This window comes from Macrobrachium rosenbergii, chromosome 36, assembly GCF_040412425.1.
Source record: "Macrobrachium rosenbergii isolate ZJJX-2024 chromosome 36, ASM4041242v1, whole genome shotgun sequence".
Classification (NCBI taxonomy): Eukaryota; Metazoa; Arthropoda; class Malacostraca; order Decapoda; family Palaemonidae; genus Macrobrachium; species Macrobrachium rosenbergii.
In genome coordinates, this window is record NC_089776.1 from 27,277,106 (window position 1) to 27,292,788 (window position 15,683).

Below are 15,683 nucleotides of genomic sequence, written 5' to 3' on the forward strand. Positions count from 1 at the left end.
CCAGGAGTATTCATTATTCTATATGAAGATCTGTCACTTTAAAGAAGTATTTTTCCATTACATTTATAGCCCTGCTGATTTATAAGAGTACTCATCACTTTATTTGATGACTTACTTTTCAAGCGAGCACTCATCCACTTCATTTAAAGATCTGTTGCTTTCTAAGAGTATTTATGATTTTATTTGAAGACTTGTCATATTACAGGAGTACTTATCCATTGCAGTAAAAGAGGTCTTGCTTTGAAGAAGTATCCTTGACTCTATTTGATGATCTTGACTTGAGTGTTTAACAGTTTAATTTAAAGACCTCAGCTGACAAGAGTAAGCATCCATGGACAAGCATTTGCTGAGTCTTAATGGAAGATAGTATGTATTCAAGGATAGAATTCCATTCAATTCCGTCTTAAGGCTTACCACTGAGCAAATATAAAGAAAGGTAAAAATAAGGATTACAGGCAGGCCGTTCAACTACTTATTTTCATATTGAATGATGTTTCCCTTTTCAATGTTTCAGAAAATGGGGAATGTTCTTTCTGTTTTCCTCTGGGCATTTTCTGAATATTTAAACCCGTTTTAATGGGTTGATCTATCATCACTTCAGAGCCTTGCTCATCTCAGTGTCCTCACTGACAAAAAAAAAAAAAAAAAAAGAAAAGAAAAATCCGATGAAAATAAATGAAACCCATTGATCATGAATCCTATGTACATTTACCCTATAAATTTTAAGTACTCGTTATGATAACGTTAAAGAGAGAGAATAAACGTTTGTAGAAGCTACATAGGAATAAAACAAATATGGCGAGAACTGTTAACAAACCTTGGCAATATCGACAATGACAGGAGAGTACGTCCTACCAGGCAATCCAATGATGTTGAGAATAATCATCACACAGACACACCAAAAACAAGCCTTTCTTACAGAGGGTGTCTTCTTCATACAGATTCGAGTTACGCGGACATTATTGCGGCGAATGTCATCATACAAAAATACTGAAATTTAATCAAATCTCAATACTGAGAACGCCCATAAATATAACTAATGGCCCAGAAAGTGCGTATCAGCGCGAACGGTCCCCAATACCACCCTTCCCCACCCCCAAAAAACTATAATAATAATCTGGATAAGCATTCGAGCTCATATCTCCCCCTCCCCTCTCTCACCAAATCTAACTGATATCCATCAATCAGTTTTTTTTTAAATATCTTGCCGTTTGATGAACAGAAGCAGACATATAAACAAACTTTTTGTACAGAATAATTAAAGAACAGTAACGTTCAGAATAACCACCATATTGACACTGAGAATAATCTAGTATATTAAAAAATTACTAGTGAGCTTTTTCGGACATGAGAAACATTATGAAAAATAACATTGTGCGGAAAAGGTATTAACGGGACGCTGTTATTATTTTGCTATTTAATATCTGGCCCTCTTGTCTTGGGGGTAACATGTTCCAAACTAGACAGGGAAATATACTATGTATTATGTATGTGAGTATTCAGCATTCAGGTGCGAACACTCGTTGTCTAGATATGGTCGATATTATATCGTATCTCTCAAGAAGGATAGATGATTCCGTACAGTTATATATTTATTGCTCAATACATCTATAATAATTCTGATTCTTCTGCGGATTTAACCTTGAATAAGTTGTACATGTTCGACATTGGAGCTTCAGATTTGGTTCTATCGTCAAAAATGTACATGGTATTCAAGGTTAAAATCTGCACAAGAATAAAATATATGAATACGCTGAGCAATAAGAATATAACTCGACCATATCTATACAACAAACATATATGTTTGAATTCTGAATACGTACACAGACACCACACTTGTTCGGATGTATACGTGCGCATATGGAACAGCAGATACACGGTGGGTATTTAGCGAGAAATGTCAGTTTCTTAAAGTATTTTGGTTGATTATTTACAATTTAACGTTATTTTTGGAGGTCGAATGTAATTAACCTGTGATTAACCACTGAAATCCACCCAACAAGGGGTTTCCGGCATACGCGATCTTCACAAGACAGAGCACGGCTACGCCTATTTGGAACGGTTCATATCCCGTCCGGGAAGTGCAATAACTTGTTAACGAAGGGGTACCGCAACCCGCCAACACCCCCCCGGGCCAGTACTAAACACTGCGAAGGGACATTCCATTTGGCCGACAACAAACAAATGCACCGCAAGTATCAGAAGCCCTAAAAGTGTAAAAAAACCAGTTTCCAAGGTAAAAACAGGCGTGGAGCTAATACTTAGAATTACCCAATACACTTTCCTATCTGGCATGGAACATGTTCCCTCCCTCCCCCGCTTCCCCGCAGAACAAGAGCGCCGGAGACTTCAAACAGCAAACTAATAACGACGTCTCGTTAACATCTGGTCCCCACAACGAGGAGAGCACCTGGAGGATCGAGAGGCGAAGTACTGAGGGGAGCCATTAATCATATTGTATCATTACACTTGAGATCTGTTGCTCTTCGCGTCAGTGTTACCAACGTTTCCGAGAAAAGAAAATGTCCGCCAACGCCTCCGATGAAAGTCTATAGTTTATGGATTTTTGCATCATGAGGCTTCATCTGATCTTCTAGTTGGTCTTTCGAGTCGGAATGATCACCGAAAAAGTAGACCTTTCTCACATTCAGCTCATGTAAACAGAAGCAAGATTCATAGTAAACAGTACAGAACTCTTTAGACCTTGCTGACGGGTCTTGTACAGGTCGGCGGAGGATGACATCGCCTGTAACGATCAGACTTGCCAACACTGCTGAGTAAGGTGAAGCATTTTACAGTCTATTTATGCAAACATCCAAACGACATACGACGCGGGAAATGTGTTTTTAACTTCAGCTTAATAAAACAGGAATAAAATGAAATATGAAAAAATTTCACGAAACATACATCCTTTAAAAGTACTTCTGCAACTCACATAAATAAAACTGAGCTACTTTTCACTGTACCTAATAAAGTACCCTATATAATCTAGAAAATAGAAAATAACAAACTGATATGAAATTCCTCACAATATAACGACATTTTCCGAGAGATACTGAAGAGGTGTGTACTCTTTAAAGTTAACGCTTCATTTGGTCATGTCAGGTATTGTGGCTGCCTAATAATGGCAAAAAAAGGTTGAATCCATGGACACTTCCTATATACAGAATGTAAATCAACACCTTATTCAGCGATCGAGCCGTGAAACAGATATATGCATAAAAACGGATTAAGAAAATAACTAATTTAATCGTTTCTGGAAGTTAATGGCAACTCATCTTTTCATTCATATCAACAGATGCAGGCACGTTAGTAGGTCTCGAAATCTGAGTTTAGAGTATCTAGGATTCTACAGACCGTGTTGAGTAAAGAGTTTTTGTTTATCTTATCAATGCCATTACGACAACAAAGGCTGATCTCACAACTCTATCTGACAACACAACGAAAAGACTTCTCCTACCTCTGCCGCCAACACAGCTCACGGCATAACGAACAGACGTCACCTACCTCGAAGATGCGGTCGACGTGTTCCTGCGTGGTGTTTTCCTCGACGGCCGGAACAGCGTTGCGTCCGACCAGGGAATAGATGGCCGTGACGATGTCCAACATCTCCTCTTTGGTGATGTAACCGTCGCCGTTGATGTCGTACAGGTTGAAGGCCCATCTCAACTTCTCCGTCATGGTGCCCCGAGATAACTCCGAAAGGATCGTCACGAAATCCTGCCGTGGGAGATCGATGAGGAATGTGGTCATTCAGGTCTTTGGCAGGGTAATAATGGAGTGATCGTTATAAAAAAATGCACATAATATCAAAACAAAACAAGACGTTTCTTTTACACCTCTTGAACATACCAAGATCTGACATGGACATCAAAATAGCAAATTAGTAGTAATAGTATTAGTAGTAGTAATAACCCATAATAGTAATATTTCTTAGTTTAATTTACACCACAAAAAAAAGTTAAAAGTAAGCTAGTAATAACTCTTTCGAGGTAAGTCCCGTATGGATTTGTAAACAATCACTTCTTCTTAGTTATTTGAAGAAAGTGTTAGCACTTGCGATATGGTTCCCTAAAATAATAAGAAACATAACTCTTAACTCAATCTGAAATGGCTACACCGTTTACTGAGATTCACTCAAGCAACTTCACTCTTAACTAAACTCAGTGGTTCTTCAGTCATACCATAACTCAGTGACGCTAAATTATGTACCAAAACTTTAATCAAAGAAACAAACTTTCAAATGGGAAAGGATTTAATTAACGTAGATTTCAGCATCGATAACACTGAAAAACTCTGAGCAGAGAAACTCGATTAAAACTTAAATTACAAAACGGATAAAAAAAAGAAAACCGCTTTAATGCTGGGATCCACTGAAACGTTGGAAACCAAGCAAGGGAAAGCACGAGCTGAGATAATATCAAAAAGGCTAAAAGCTTCCGAAACTTCAAGTTTAGGATCTCGCGTGAGGTTGAAAGTCCAGATATCCCCAGCCACTGAACATCTGAGTGCCAAATACCATTCTACTATCGAATCTAGAATCCAATAAGGATTGAACACCGATGACAAACCTGGAAGTTGTGGGAACTTAGCCGTTGGGATCCATTTAAACAGAACTCTATTATGATAGGGTAGGTAGGGTAAATTCATGATAAAACTGATATTCTGAATTGTGATGCCAATAAAATGGGAATAAGTTCTTATGCTGCTATAATATATATATATATATATATATATATATATATATATATATATATATATATATATATATAATATATATATATATATATATATATATATATATATATATATATATATATATATATATATATATATATATATATATATATATATATATATATATATATATATACATTACAGTATATTCAACCTGTTGTATGTTGTGCAAAAATTCACAACTTGCGCCTTAGTTTCTTCGGGGCAATCGACTTTTCTGTACAGCGTACAATGCTGTATGAGACTCACCCACAGCCCGGTGGAGGCCTGTGTTGTTGGCACCTATAGCGGTGCCAGGCGTACGATCATGGCTAACTTTAACCCTAAATGAAATAAAAAATTACTGAGGCTAGTGGGCTGCAATTTGGTATGTTTGATGATTGGAGGGTGGATGATCAACATACCAATTTGCAGCCCTCTAGCCTCAGCAGTTTTTAAGATCTGAGGGCGGACATTAAAAGTGCGGACGGACAGACAAATAGCTATCTCAATAGTTTTCCTTTACAGGAAACTAAAATAAAAATAAAAGAGCAATTGAAGTAAGAGAAAAGACATTGTAATATTCTTCTCTTATTGATGTTTTAGGAAGGAGTTCCAATAACAGAAACTGATTAAATATTTTGAAAAAATGAAAAGAAGTTATCGAAGTAATAGAAAAGTTTGGAGATTTTTTTTTATCTTCTCTTAATCATTTTAGCTGGAGAAAGAATTTCAGTCCCAAAAACTTACTATTTTATTTTTTGTTTACAATTCCCGATAAAATGGTAAATGAAAAAGGGTCAGCGTGGCAAAAATGCTCGTAATGGCCACCTGAGATGTTTCCACTTTTTTCAGGTTTTGTGGGAGAGGAAAAATGAAAATAACTCCGCTGATTTAACAAGGTTTCCCTTTCATATCTTTCTAAATATTTTATAAAGGTTTGTCCCTCCTCTCCTCACCCCCCCCCTCTCTCTCTCTCTCTCTCTCTCTCTCTCTCTCTCTCTCTCTCTCTCTCTCTCTCTCTCCCCCAAACACTCAAGAAAAAACGTTCGAAGAATAGGTAAAGTAAACACGGGAAATGGAAGTCACTGTTCTCGAACATGAAAGTTCTTAAAACTTTCTCTCTCTCTCTCTCTCTCACAATGTATCTTATGTAATTATGATTTTGAAAAATTCTGTCCCTAGGTACTGATATCATCAGGGTAGTATGTTAGGCGAACGACTTTGATCAAAGTGTGCTGTTAAATTGATGATATTTCTCCGTTGCAAACTCTTCGCTGAATAGTGCATAATCTTAATTACAGAGTCTCGCACGGTTTCTAGTAGACCATAAAATCGCAAAAGATCTGGAGTATATAATCGAAAAGAAAAAAAATATATATATTAGTGACTGCAAGCGTTTAGTTCAATTCCTCTCTCAAGATCTACCATTCTACTGTTAGTGTTTGTTACTTTCAAGTTGGTCCTGAAACAGGAGTGAAGCCAAATCATTTGATAAATAAGCATAAAAAGCGTAGAGGAAATTCCAAGCGCAAAAGGTAGAATAGGGTAATTCTGAAAAGAAGCGAGAATACGGAAGATTCTCAGTTTTGGATTTCAGGGTTGAGATTCAGATAGAAAACTGGAAACGCAAAGAGCATTCTTTAAGCATCAACGTATTTGAAGTAGAACATTATATATTGGAAAAGATATTATCATATCTATCTATTTATCTATCTATCTCTCTCTGTATCTTATATCTCTATCTCTATATCTATCTATATATCTCTCTATATATACATATATATATATATATATATATATATATATATATATATATATATATAATATATATATATATATATATATATATATACCCCAAGGGGAATTATAACTGATGAGAACCGGAAGGGATTCAAACCTGGGCCTTTGGTTCAAATATAGTGGTAGACGGCTGACTTAACCATTCTCTTACATTGCATACATATTATATATGTGCAGGTGTATACGTATGTGTCAACATTCTCTATACAAAATTCTAAACGGCAAATTTTCCTTGTTTTCTTGAAAACACAAACTCCTTGATTTCTCTCAGTGAACTCCCACCTGCGTATACAAAAAAGGCTGCACGCACAAACACACACACACACATTGTAGCAGTTACAAGAGAGCATTATGATTATTACATATATATATATTTATGTGTGTGTGTGTATATATATATATATATATATATATATATATATATATATATATATATATATATATATATATATATATATATATATATATATATATATATATATATATAATATCCATATAATATCGTGCGATAAAACAGAGAGGAAAGCAAATAGCAAGGGAACAAGTATTTTCTCTCCCAAGTGAAAGGCTCTCCCCCAGAAAACTTGTCCCCCTTTCTTGGAGGATGAGAAAACTCATATGCAGATTGGGCCCCTTTGACTGCCTGCTGGAAAAAGATAAGGTAAGTTGGATGTAGATGGGAGTTTGGAGAAGGGATGGGGAGAGGAGAAGAGAAAAGATGCGAAGAGATTAACGGTTAAAGATGGGAAAAGGGAGTGAGATAAAATAAGAGGAGACTGCGAGAAATCTTAGGAAATAATCTGAAAAATAAGAGATTTTGAGAAAATGTGGGAAAAGTTCTATAATATGAGAAGAGAATGTGAGCAAGGAGAAAGAAATAGAGTGAGAAAACATGTCACGAAAATGGAAGCGAAGATGGGAAGGGAAGGTGACAGGGATAGACTGGAAAGGTCGCTCTTGGGCCGGTAAGGGAGATGAGAATAGGCAGTTTAGACTTGGCCTATGGTCCGCAAGGTGGCTCAAGACTTATGAATTATTGATGACTTAGGAGAGAGAGAGAGAGAGAGAGAGAGAGAGAGAGAGAGTCTGATTATGGCCAAGACTATCACACCTTATTACTGAAAGTACTATCTTTTAAATATATATGTAATAATAGATATATATAGATAGAGAGATATAGAGAGAGAGAGAGAGAGAGAGAGAGAGAGAGTCTGATTATGGCCAAGACTATCACACTTATTACTCAAGCACTATCTGTTAAATCTATATATGTATATATATAAAATATATATGATATATATTATATATATGCATGTATGTATGCATGCATATACGTATGTATATCCATACATACATACATACATACATACATACATACATACATACATACATACATACATACACGCGCTCTTTCCTCTGCACCTGATGATCAAGTTGGATATCGATGACGTTCAAGTATCTCATGCCTTTTTAACGTATTCGAAATTACATTTGCTTTGGCTGGCATCACATAAAACGACTGCTCCATGTTTCTAGTAGAACTCCGAACTTTAAATATTTGGGAGAAAAGAATAGAAAAGCCAAGGAAAAATACGAAACGAAAGGGCTGAGTCGTTAAATCACACCATTATACTTTCATCATGAGCCAACCAGTTTCCTCCGGGAATGAATTCCACTCCGAGATATTGTTCTCCAAGTAGGAGAAGTTCGTGATCTCCAGACGAGGACATTTCAGTGAAGAACAAAAAATGAGGATTACTTTTAATCAGAGGTGAAATAACCTGGAAGCCCATGAAGGGGGTGATGAGAGAGAGAGAGAGAGAGAGAGAGAGAGAGAGAGACTTGCTTCTTACCTGAAATCAAGGGACTAAAACATGACATATCTCAACATGATTCCTTGAAGCTTGCTGACAATCCTTTATCGCACGGATGAGAATGCGCAAAAGTGTAAATTAAAATCCCGATGTGTTTTGCGAGATGTAACAAAAATCGTTAAAATTCACTCGAGTTTCAAGACCAATTGGTCTTCTCTTCAGGTGATTACAGTATAATAAAACAAAAGAAAGGAAGTTACATGTGTTAAAAGGGAAAAAAAAAAGTTTGGAACCATCTTCGCTTATTAATAAGCTGCCAGTCTAAAACGCAATTGCTAATCATTCAACGACCTGACTATCTTGTCATAGTGGGCAGCTTGAATTACATAATGGGATAACAAACTGTCAAACTTGTAAGTCCATCGTTTAAGTTGAAATTAGGTACTGCCCTAACGAGGGCAGTTTCGACTATTTTCCTTTTCTGTGTAAGAGTTGTGTTAAATAACAATCATTTACTCTTTTGTCGGTCAACCCTATCGTTACTTGATATGTGCATAAATAAAGTACTATTCACATTTTCCCTTCTTACTGCATACCTGTTCCCTCAATCGTTCATCAACAAATCTTCCTGATTCCCCTACAATCTGCACAAGTGACATAATACACTCCTTTATTATTTCCATCCCCAGCATTACTTTAATTGCTCAGATTTTTACTTACTGTACTTGGATAGCTGTAAACAGCAAGAACATTTACCTTTCTTATATCAGACACCAACCCACCGTTACTTTTTCATTATGACAAGGAGTTCCTCGTTGGACGAGTCGGTAGAGTTCTCGGTTAGTGATCAGCTAGGCCGGAGTTCGAGTCTCAGGCCGGCCAATGTAGAATTAGGAGAATTTATTTCTGGGGATAGAAATTCATTTCTCGGTATAACGTGGTTCGGATTCCACAATAAGCTGTAGGTCCCGTTGCTAGGTAACCAATTGATTCTTAGCCACGTAAAATAAGTCTAATCCTTCGGGCCAGCCCTAGGAGAGCTGTTAATCAGCTCAGTGGTCTGGTTAAACTAAGGTATACTTAACTTATTATGACAAGGTAACGTCAAATTTTTATAAATTGCATTTTTAGCAGATAAGGAGTAAAAAGATTTCCATGCTTTGTGATACGCCTTGGCAATAAACCACTTATAGTATCAATTTCTTCAAGCATGATGAAATGAAAATTACCTCTTCATTTAAAAAAAAACATGGGCTACATATTCGGTATGCACGTAAAAAGAGGATATTAAGACTTTCGACTTAATGCTTTCTTTATGATAAGAAAGTAATGTACCTACATATTAACGAATGTAGACTTTCTGAAGACCTTAAAAAGCGCCTGACCATAATGCCGTACAAGACGAGTATCCAAAAATGACAATTTGTTATCTGAATTCCATTCAACTTGAAATTGTATGGAAGGGAATGGAGAACTAAAGTGTTCATCAGTTAATAAACAAATAGATACAATGTTCTCACCATACCTAAGCCATGGGGCGTACTTTCTCTTCATGTAAGTATGAGCGTTTTATTATTGCTGTTAATTCATTTTTTTCATTTACGTAAACATGTCAGTAATCTCTTACGTATTTAATTTCACGTCAATTCTATTAGCAAATTTTATCTACTTCCGTCAAGGGTACCATATCAGGTGGATGGCTACCAATCAAACTAATGGTTCTATATCTTGTCCGTAACAACATCAGGAATAATAATAATAATAATAATAATAATAATAATAATAATAATAATAATAATAATAATAATAATAATAATAATAATAATAATAATAAAAAAATATAATAATAATAATAATAATAATAATAATAATAATAATAATGCAAAATAAACACATACTACAAAAACCCGTCATTCGTCTTGAATTCACCTGTAAAGTTTACCGGAGTTAAAGTCCAGAACTCAATTGATGCCTGACACTCTTGGAAGGGTCGGGTCGAATTCTCCCAACAGCCTCAGACTTGTTTATTTCCACCCCGGGCACGTCCCAGGTCCCGAGTTGTTTTACTCGAGATCAGTCGGCAGGAGGCATACTAAAGAACGTTCGGAGCTTTCTCGGATAAGCCGTATTAGTGCTTGCTAGCAGAGGCTGCACCTCCAGTGATGAAATGTTTATAAACATGAATGTATAGCTGAGTATTTAACTGTGCGTGCGTATGGAGAAAGGGTTATGGCGTCTTTAAATGCACTCAAATGTATGTTTCTTCTTTTTCTCATGTTTCCAGCCGTGGTGAATTCAGATTAAGACACAGTCACATTAAATATATATAAGTTACACACGTGTATATATGTGTAAATATATAGGCATTTGCCTTTATTTATACATTCATCACGTTCCATATCTTTGTGATTCAGCTATGCACACACACACACACACATATATATATGTATATGTATATATATATATATATATATATATATATATATATATATATATATATATATATATATATATATACTGTATGTTATATATATATTACATACTCGTGTATACGTTTTAATATGGCAGGAAACGTCTATGATGTTGAAAAATGTTTACATCCATATATATTAGAGGAAATGGTATCTCTCTCTCTCTCTCTCTCTCTCTCTCTCTCTCTCTCTCTCTCTCTCTCTCTCTCTCTCTCTCTATATATATATATATATATATATATATATATATATATATATATACTGTATATACACAAACCTTAATCAGTGCTGAGTATAGTGCCATATTTTACTATGAAACTTTGATGACGCAAGTAAATATTTCAACTTCATAATTTTGAAACGCCTCGTTTAAGAGCATGATGCAATATACAGTACGACATACTGTGAATAAGCATATATGATTAAAATTGTATTTGTAACATAACTATTTATGACTGTGCTGTGTATGACGCATCTAACATTTTTAGTCTCTTGACACATTTTAATGTGATGAGCAGGGTAGAAGTTGCACCACATTCAGTTGTAGACTAAGTAACCCGAATTTTGCGACAGTCTCCCACGTAAACGCTCTCTGTGACGATATATGTATGTATGTATGTATATATGTATATATATACAGTATATATATATATATATATATATATATATATATATATATATATATATATATATATATATATATATATATATATATAATTGGCATTAAGCTTTTTACATTAACAAAAGGTGGATTTATGAAAAAACAATGCAAAGGTCACGGCTACATACTTCAGCTGCTGAATCCTGGATGAACACCCTTAGAAACAAACTTAGCTACCATTAATCATTCATACACCTTCACAAAAGTTATCATTATTATGTTGAACCCCCATTCACATACTTCTCCATTCACCCATATGTTAATTGCACTTTTGCTTTTTGGACATAAGCCTTCTTTTATTATACCTCTTTTATTCCATCATTCCAGCCTTTTCTATGTCTCCTTCTCCTCCCTCCTAACCCTTGCCAGTTATACGTTCTCTCCATCAATCTATCGCCTGCGTTCTTTCCACATGATCAAGCCTTCTTGAAATATTCTGATCAATCCTTTCACCTCGGCTAACCTCATCACTTTTTTATAATTGCATTTTCCTTTAGCGCCACATACACCGCACGAACATTTCATCTCAACACATTTTTCTTTCATTGGCACCCCACATCAACACCTCACTTCCATAAAGGAGAGTTGGCAGAACACTTCCTTCATACATTCCCAATTTGGCCACCATAGACATTCTAAATCTCTTCCCAATCTTTTACACAAACCCTTCTAGCCTATTTGCTTCGCCTGTTTTGTGACTCACCTCTTCTCTCATTTTACCATCATCCTTTATATTTACTCCTTACTGTCTATACGAATCAACTGCCTCCATGCTTCCATCATGGCTATCAACATTCACTATTCTGTCTTATCTGGTTTTAATTTACCCACATAACTTGACTTTTCGTCTCATTTACTCTAAGCTGCATCCCCTTAAAAATTTTTTTTTGTAGTTACTCGTCAGTATCCCCAATAAAATCCACAATCTATCATATCTTAACATCAGCCATTCAGCACTTCGTATTTGGCTCCCTTCTTCTCCCAAAAATTCTCACCAACTCCTACCGTCCTCTTTATGCATGCGTTTTTTTTATGTCAAAATCCTACCAACCGCCTCCCCTGGCATACTAAGTAATGTTATCGTATGCCCCTATAATCCTTATAGTTTGCCTCTATCATTTGCAACTTTGTTCGGTGAAACAGCTATTTCTCTCGACCATTCCTTAAGAACCTTTCCCTCACCTGGACATACCTTACAAACCTGGCCAGCCACTCAACCAACAGATCACCACCATATCACAGCTACTCATCTGCAACCTGATCAACTCTGGTGTCATTCCATTCCTCTATCTGTTGACCTTTCTACATTTGTCATTCAAAACTGCCTCTCCTCTATTTTCCCCATCCATGAAATTCTTCAAAATAATAACCGATCCAGTATTGCACTCACCCCAGACAGCATCTAATGAAATCGGGCCCACCTTGTGGAACGACTTCTTATCAGTAAATTTCCTTCTGACCTTCTCTTACTTTTAACAATGGCCTTCATATTATCTCTCATTGTCTTCTTAACTACCTTATCTATCCTCCTGTGTACTCACATATAGGCTCTTCTGTCATGTACAGGCACTTCAAAGAATCTCCTTTTTTCCTTAACTAAACCTTTCATTTCTTCATTCCACCACTTACTGTTTTTATTCCCACTGCTAGCCATTGTTTTCCTATAAACACTCACTGTATTCCTGTGACCACATTGGATTTTTCATAATTTTCTACTTCATTTCCACCTCTACAGGCTCTTCTCACTTCCTTCTTATCAAAACCGTTGTCTTGATTACAGTTAGAGAACAGTTTCATGTACTCCTCTCCAACTCATATTTATCATAACTTTTGCTTTAACCAAGTTTTATTAGTTATACATCCAGTTTACCTTAACGTCACAATTGCGTTCAACGACTTGTTTTTCCATCTAATCGGTGCTAGTACATACTACATACACATACAAACATTATGCATGTATTATATATATATATATATATATATATATATATATATATATTATATACATATATATTTAATATATATATATTTAATATATATATATATATATATATATATATATATATATATATATATATATATATATTTCTTAATTAGAAATACACTTAAAAAAAGTAGCAATAATAAAATAAGAAAGACAATGGGCCTTTGTCTTTTTAAGATTATGATACAAAAGAAACTAGAACTGTACGTCTAAACTGTAGAGACCACACCCACGCGCACATATACACACACACATACACACACACAGAGAGAGAGAGAGAGAGAGAGAGAGAGAGAGAGAGAGAGAGAGAGAGAGAGAGTTGAATGAACAGGCCTTTCATGAAGGTGAGGGCATAAAGAGAGAAAGTTTAATTAATAGACCCAACAGGTCGAGAGAGAGAGAGAGAGAGAGAGAGAGAGAGAGAGAGAGAGAGAGAGAGAGAGAGAGAGAGAGAGTTGAATGAACAGGCCTTTTATGAAGGTGAGTGCATAAAGAGAGAAAGTTTAATTGATAGACCCAACAGGTCGAGAGAGAGAGAGAGAGAGAGAGAGAGAGAGAGAGAGAGAGAGAGAGAGAGAGAGAGAGAGGGGGGGAGAGTTCAATGGATAGATCCCGCATAGACAATGAGGGAAACGCCAGTGGGAATTCCAATTTCTCGCCTGATTTGGAATCACTTGAGCATATATTCGGCCTCATCTACTCTTTCTTACAGGACGCTCGATACTCGGATCCGATGGGCGAAGGGGATGTTCTTTTATGTATCCTACATCTGTCCTCCATCTTATCCTTTAACCTCCCTCCTGTCCTATAACCACATATGTTTAAGAGGACTCTCTCTCTCTCTCTCTCTCTCTCTCTCTCTCTCTCACATTTGTCCGCCCACTCGCAGCCACCAGCACATTATGTAATGGCGCATTCGACAAAAGGCTTACAATCTGGAGAATCGTGTCACTTGGTCTTCTTAAGTCATGGACAGGGTTGGGTTTCTTTCTCGCTCGTTGTATTTCTTTATTGAACTGCCACACACATATGTAATTTACTCATGCACACAAGTATGTACATACATACATATGTATGTGATGTATGTACAATATACTGTATATATATATAAACACATACACATATATATATACAGATAAATTACACACCAACACTTGCAATAAAAACACACACATGTCCATCTATCGACGTATTGATCTATCTATCTATCTAAATGTATGTTTGTGCGTGTTTCTAAGAGTATGGTCTGCAAGTTGATTGTCGCCACATTTCTCAGCAAAAATTTGTAAAAAAAAAAAAAATTCCATACATTGTCAGTATGCACAACACATCCCTCCATACAGACATATATATACAAAAGCAAAAGAATCAGACAAAACTCCACATAAAAGGAGATATGTGTAGTAAAATAAATAAAAAAACTAAACTGCTGCTATTTGTAAACGCGGGAGAGTATATTGCAGACAGTCGGTATCGCTACTGATTTGATATTCTCCAGAATATTAAAGAGTTGGCAATGAAGATGAGGCAAAAACCAAGCTATCATCGTGAGTAATAAAATACCTAACTATTATCCGTAGAAGTTTAGTGAAGATCTTACATTTACCCAGAAACCATAAAATATCTTGTACTTATCTCTGGGTATGATAAAAAACATCTAAACCGATTCATTGATCAAAAAATATCCTCGGAAATAATAAAATATCTAACAATTATACATCCGAAACCTGTAAGTATTTAAGATGTATCCACATAAAAATTTTTCCCCGAAAGGTATTCAAACAGGTAACACTTACCCTCAAAGAGTGCAATGTGTAAGATGAAATTGCACTTTTGCCAATGCATACTAAATGGAACGTTAAATTGAAGAATGGATGGATGGATAGATGAGTTTATCAGAGTCAGTAAACAACAGCCATTAAATTATTAAGTCCTCTGCACTCACTCTTTCCTCGACAACTAAAATCGGAAAACCTTTACCTCTCATGTTGACAATCCTGTGACTGGCATAATCAAAGAACGGGTCAGTCATCAATTCCTTCGCTTGTCATCAAGAACAAAAATGCTGTATTTATTACGTAGTGAAATCTTCAATAATGAGAACTTCAAAAAGTTAAGTTGTACAAAATATCCTGGAAAATCCCTGATTGTCTCAGTATCACTTGATTCTGCTTTTTAAAAAGGTATGTTCAAGAAACGGACGGCTGATGCCACGTCAGTTCAACTTCGTGATG

General features: G+C 35.8%; 1 protein-coding gene across 3 annotated transcripts in view; it reads right to left on the reverse strand.

Moving 5' to 3' along the window:
• LOC136825035 (Kv channel-interacting protein 4-like) overlaps nucleotides 1-15,683 on the reverse strand; it is an 884,172-nt gene that overhangs the window by 55,323 nt on the left and 813,166 nt on the right. For all 3 annotated transcript variants that reach the window (XM_067081079.1, XM_067081081.1, XM_067081082.1), the window contains one exon: nucleotides 3,508-3,720. In XM_067081079.1, the coding sequence (XP_066937180.1) occupies nucleotides 3,508-3,720 (213 nt within the window). The remainder of the gene's footprint in view (nucleotides 1-3,507; nucleotides 3,721-15,683) is intronic.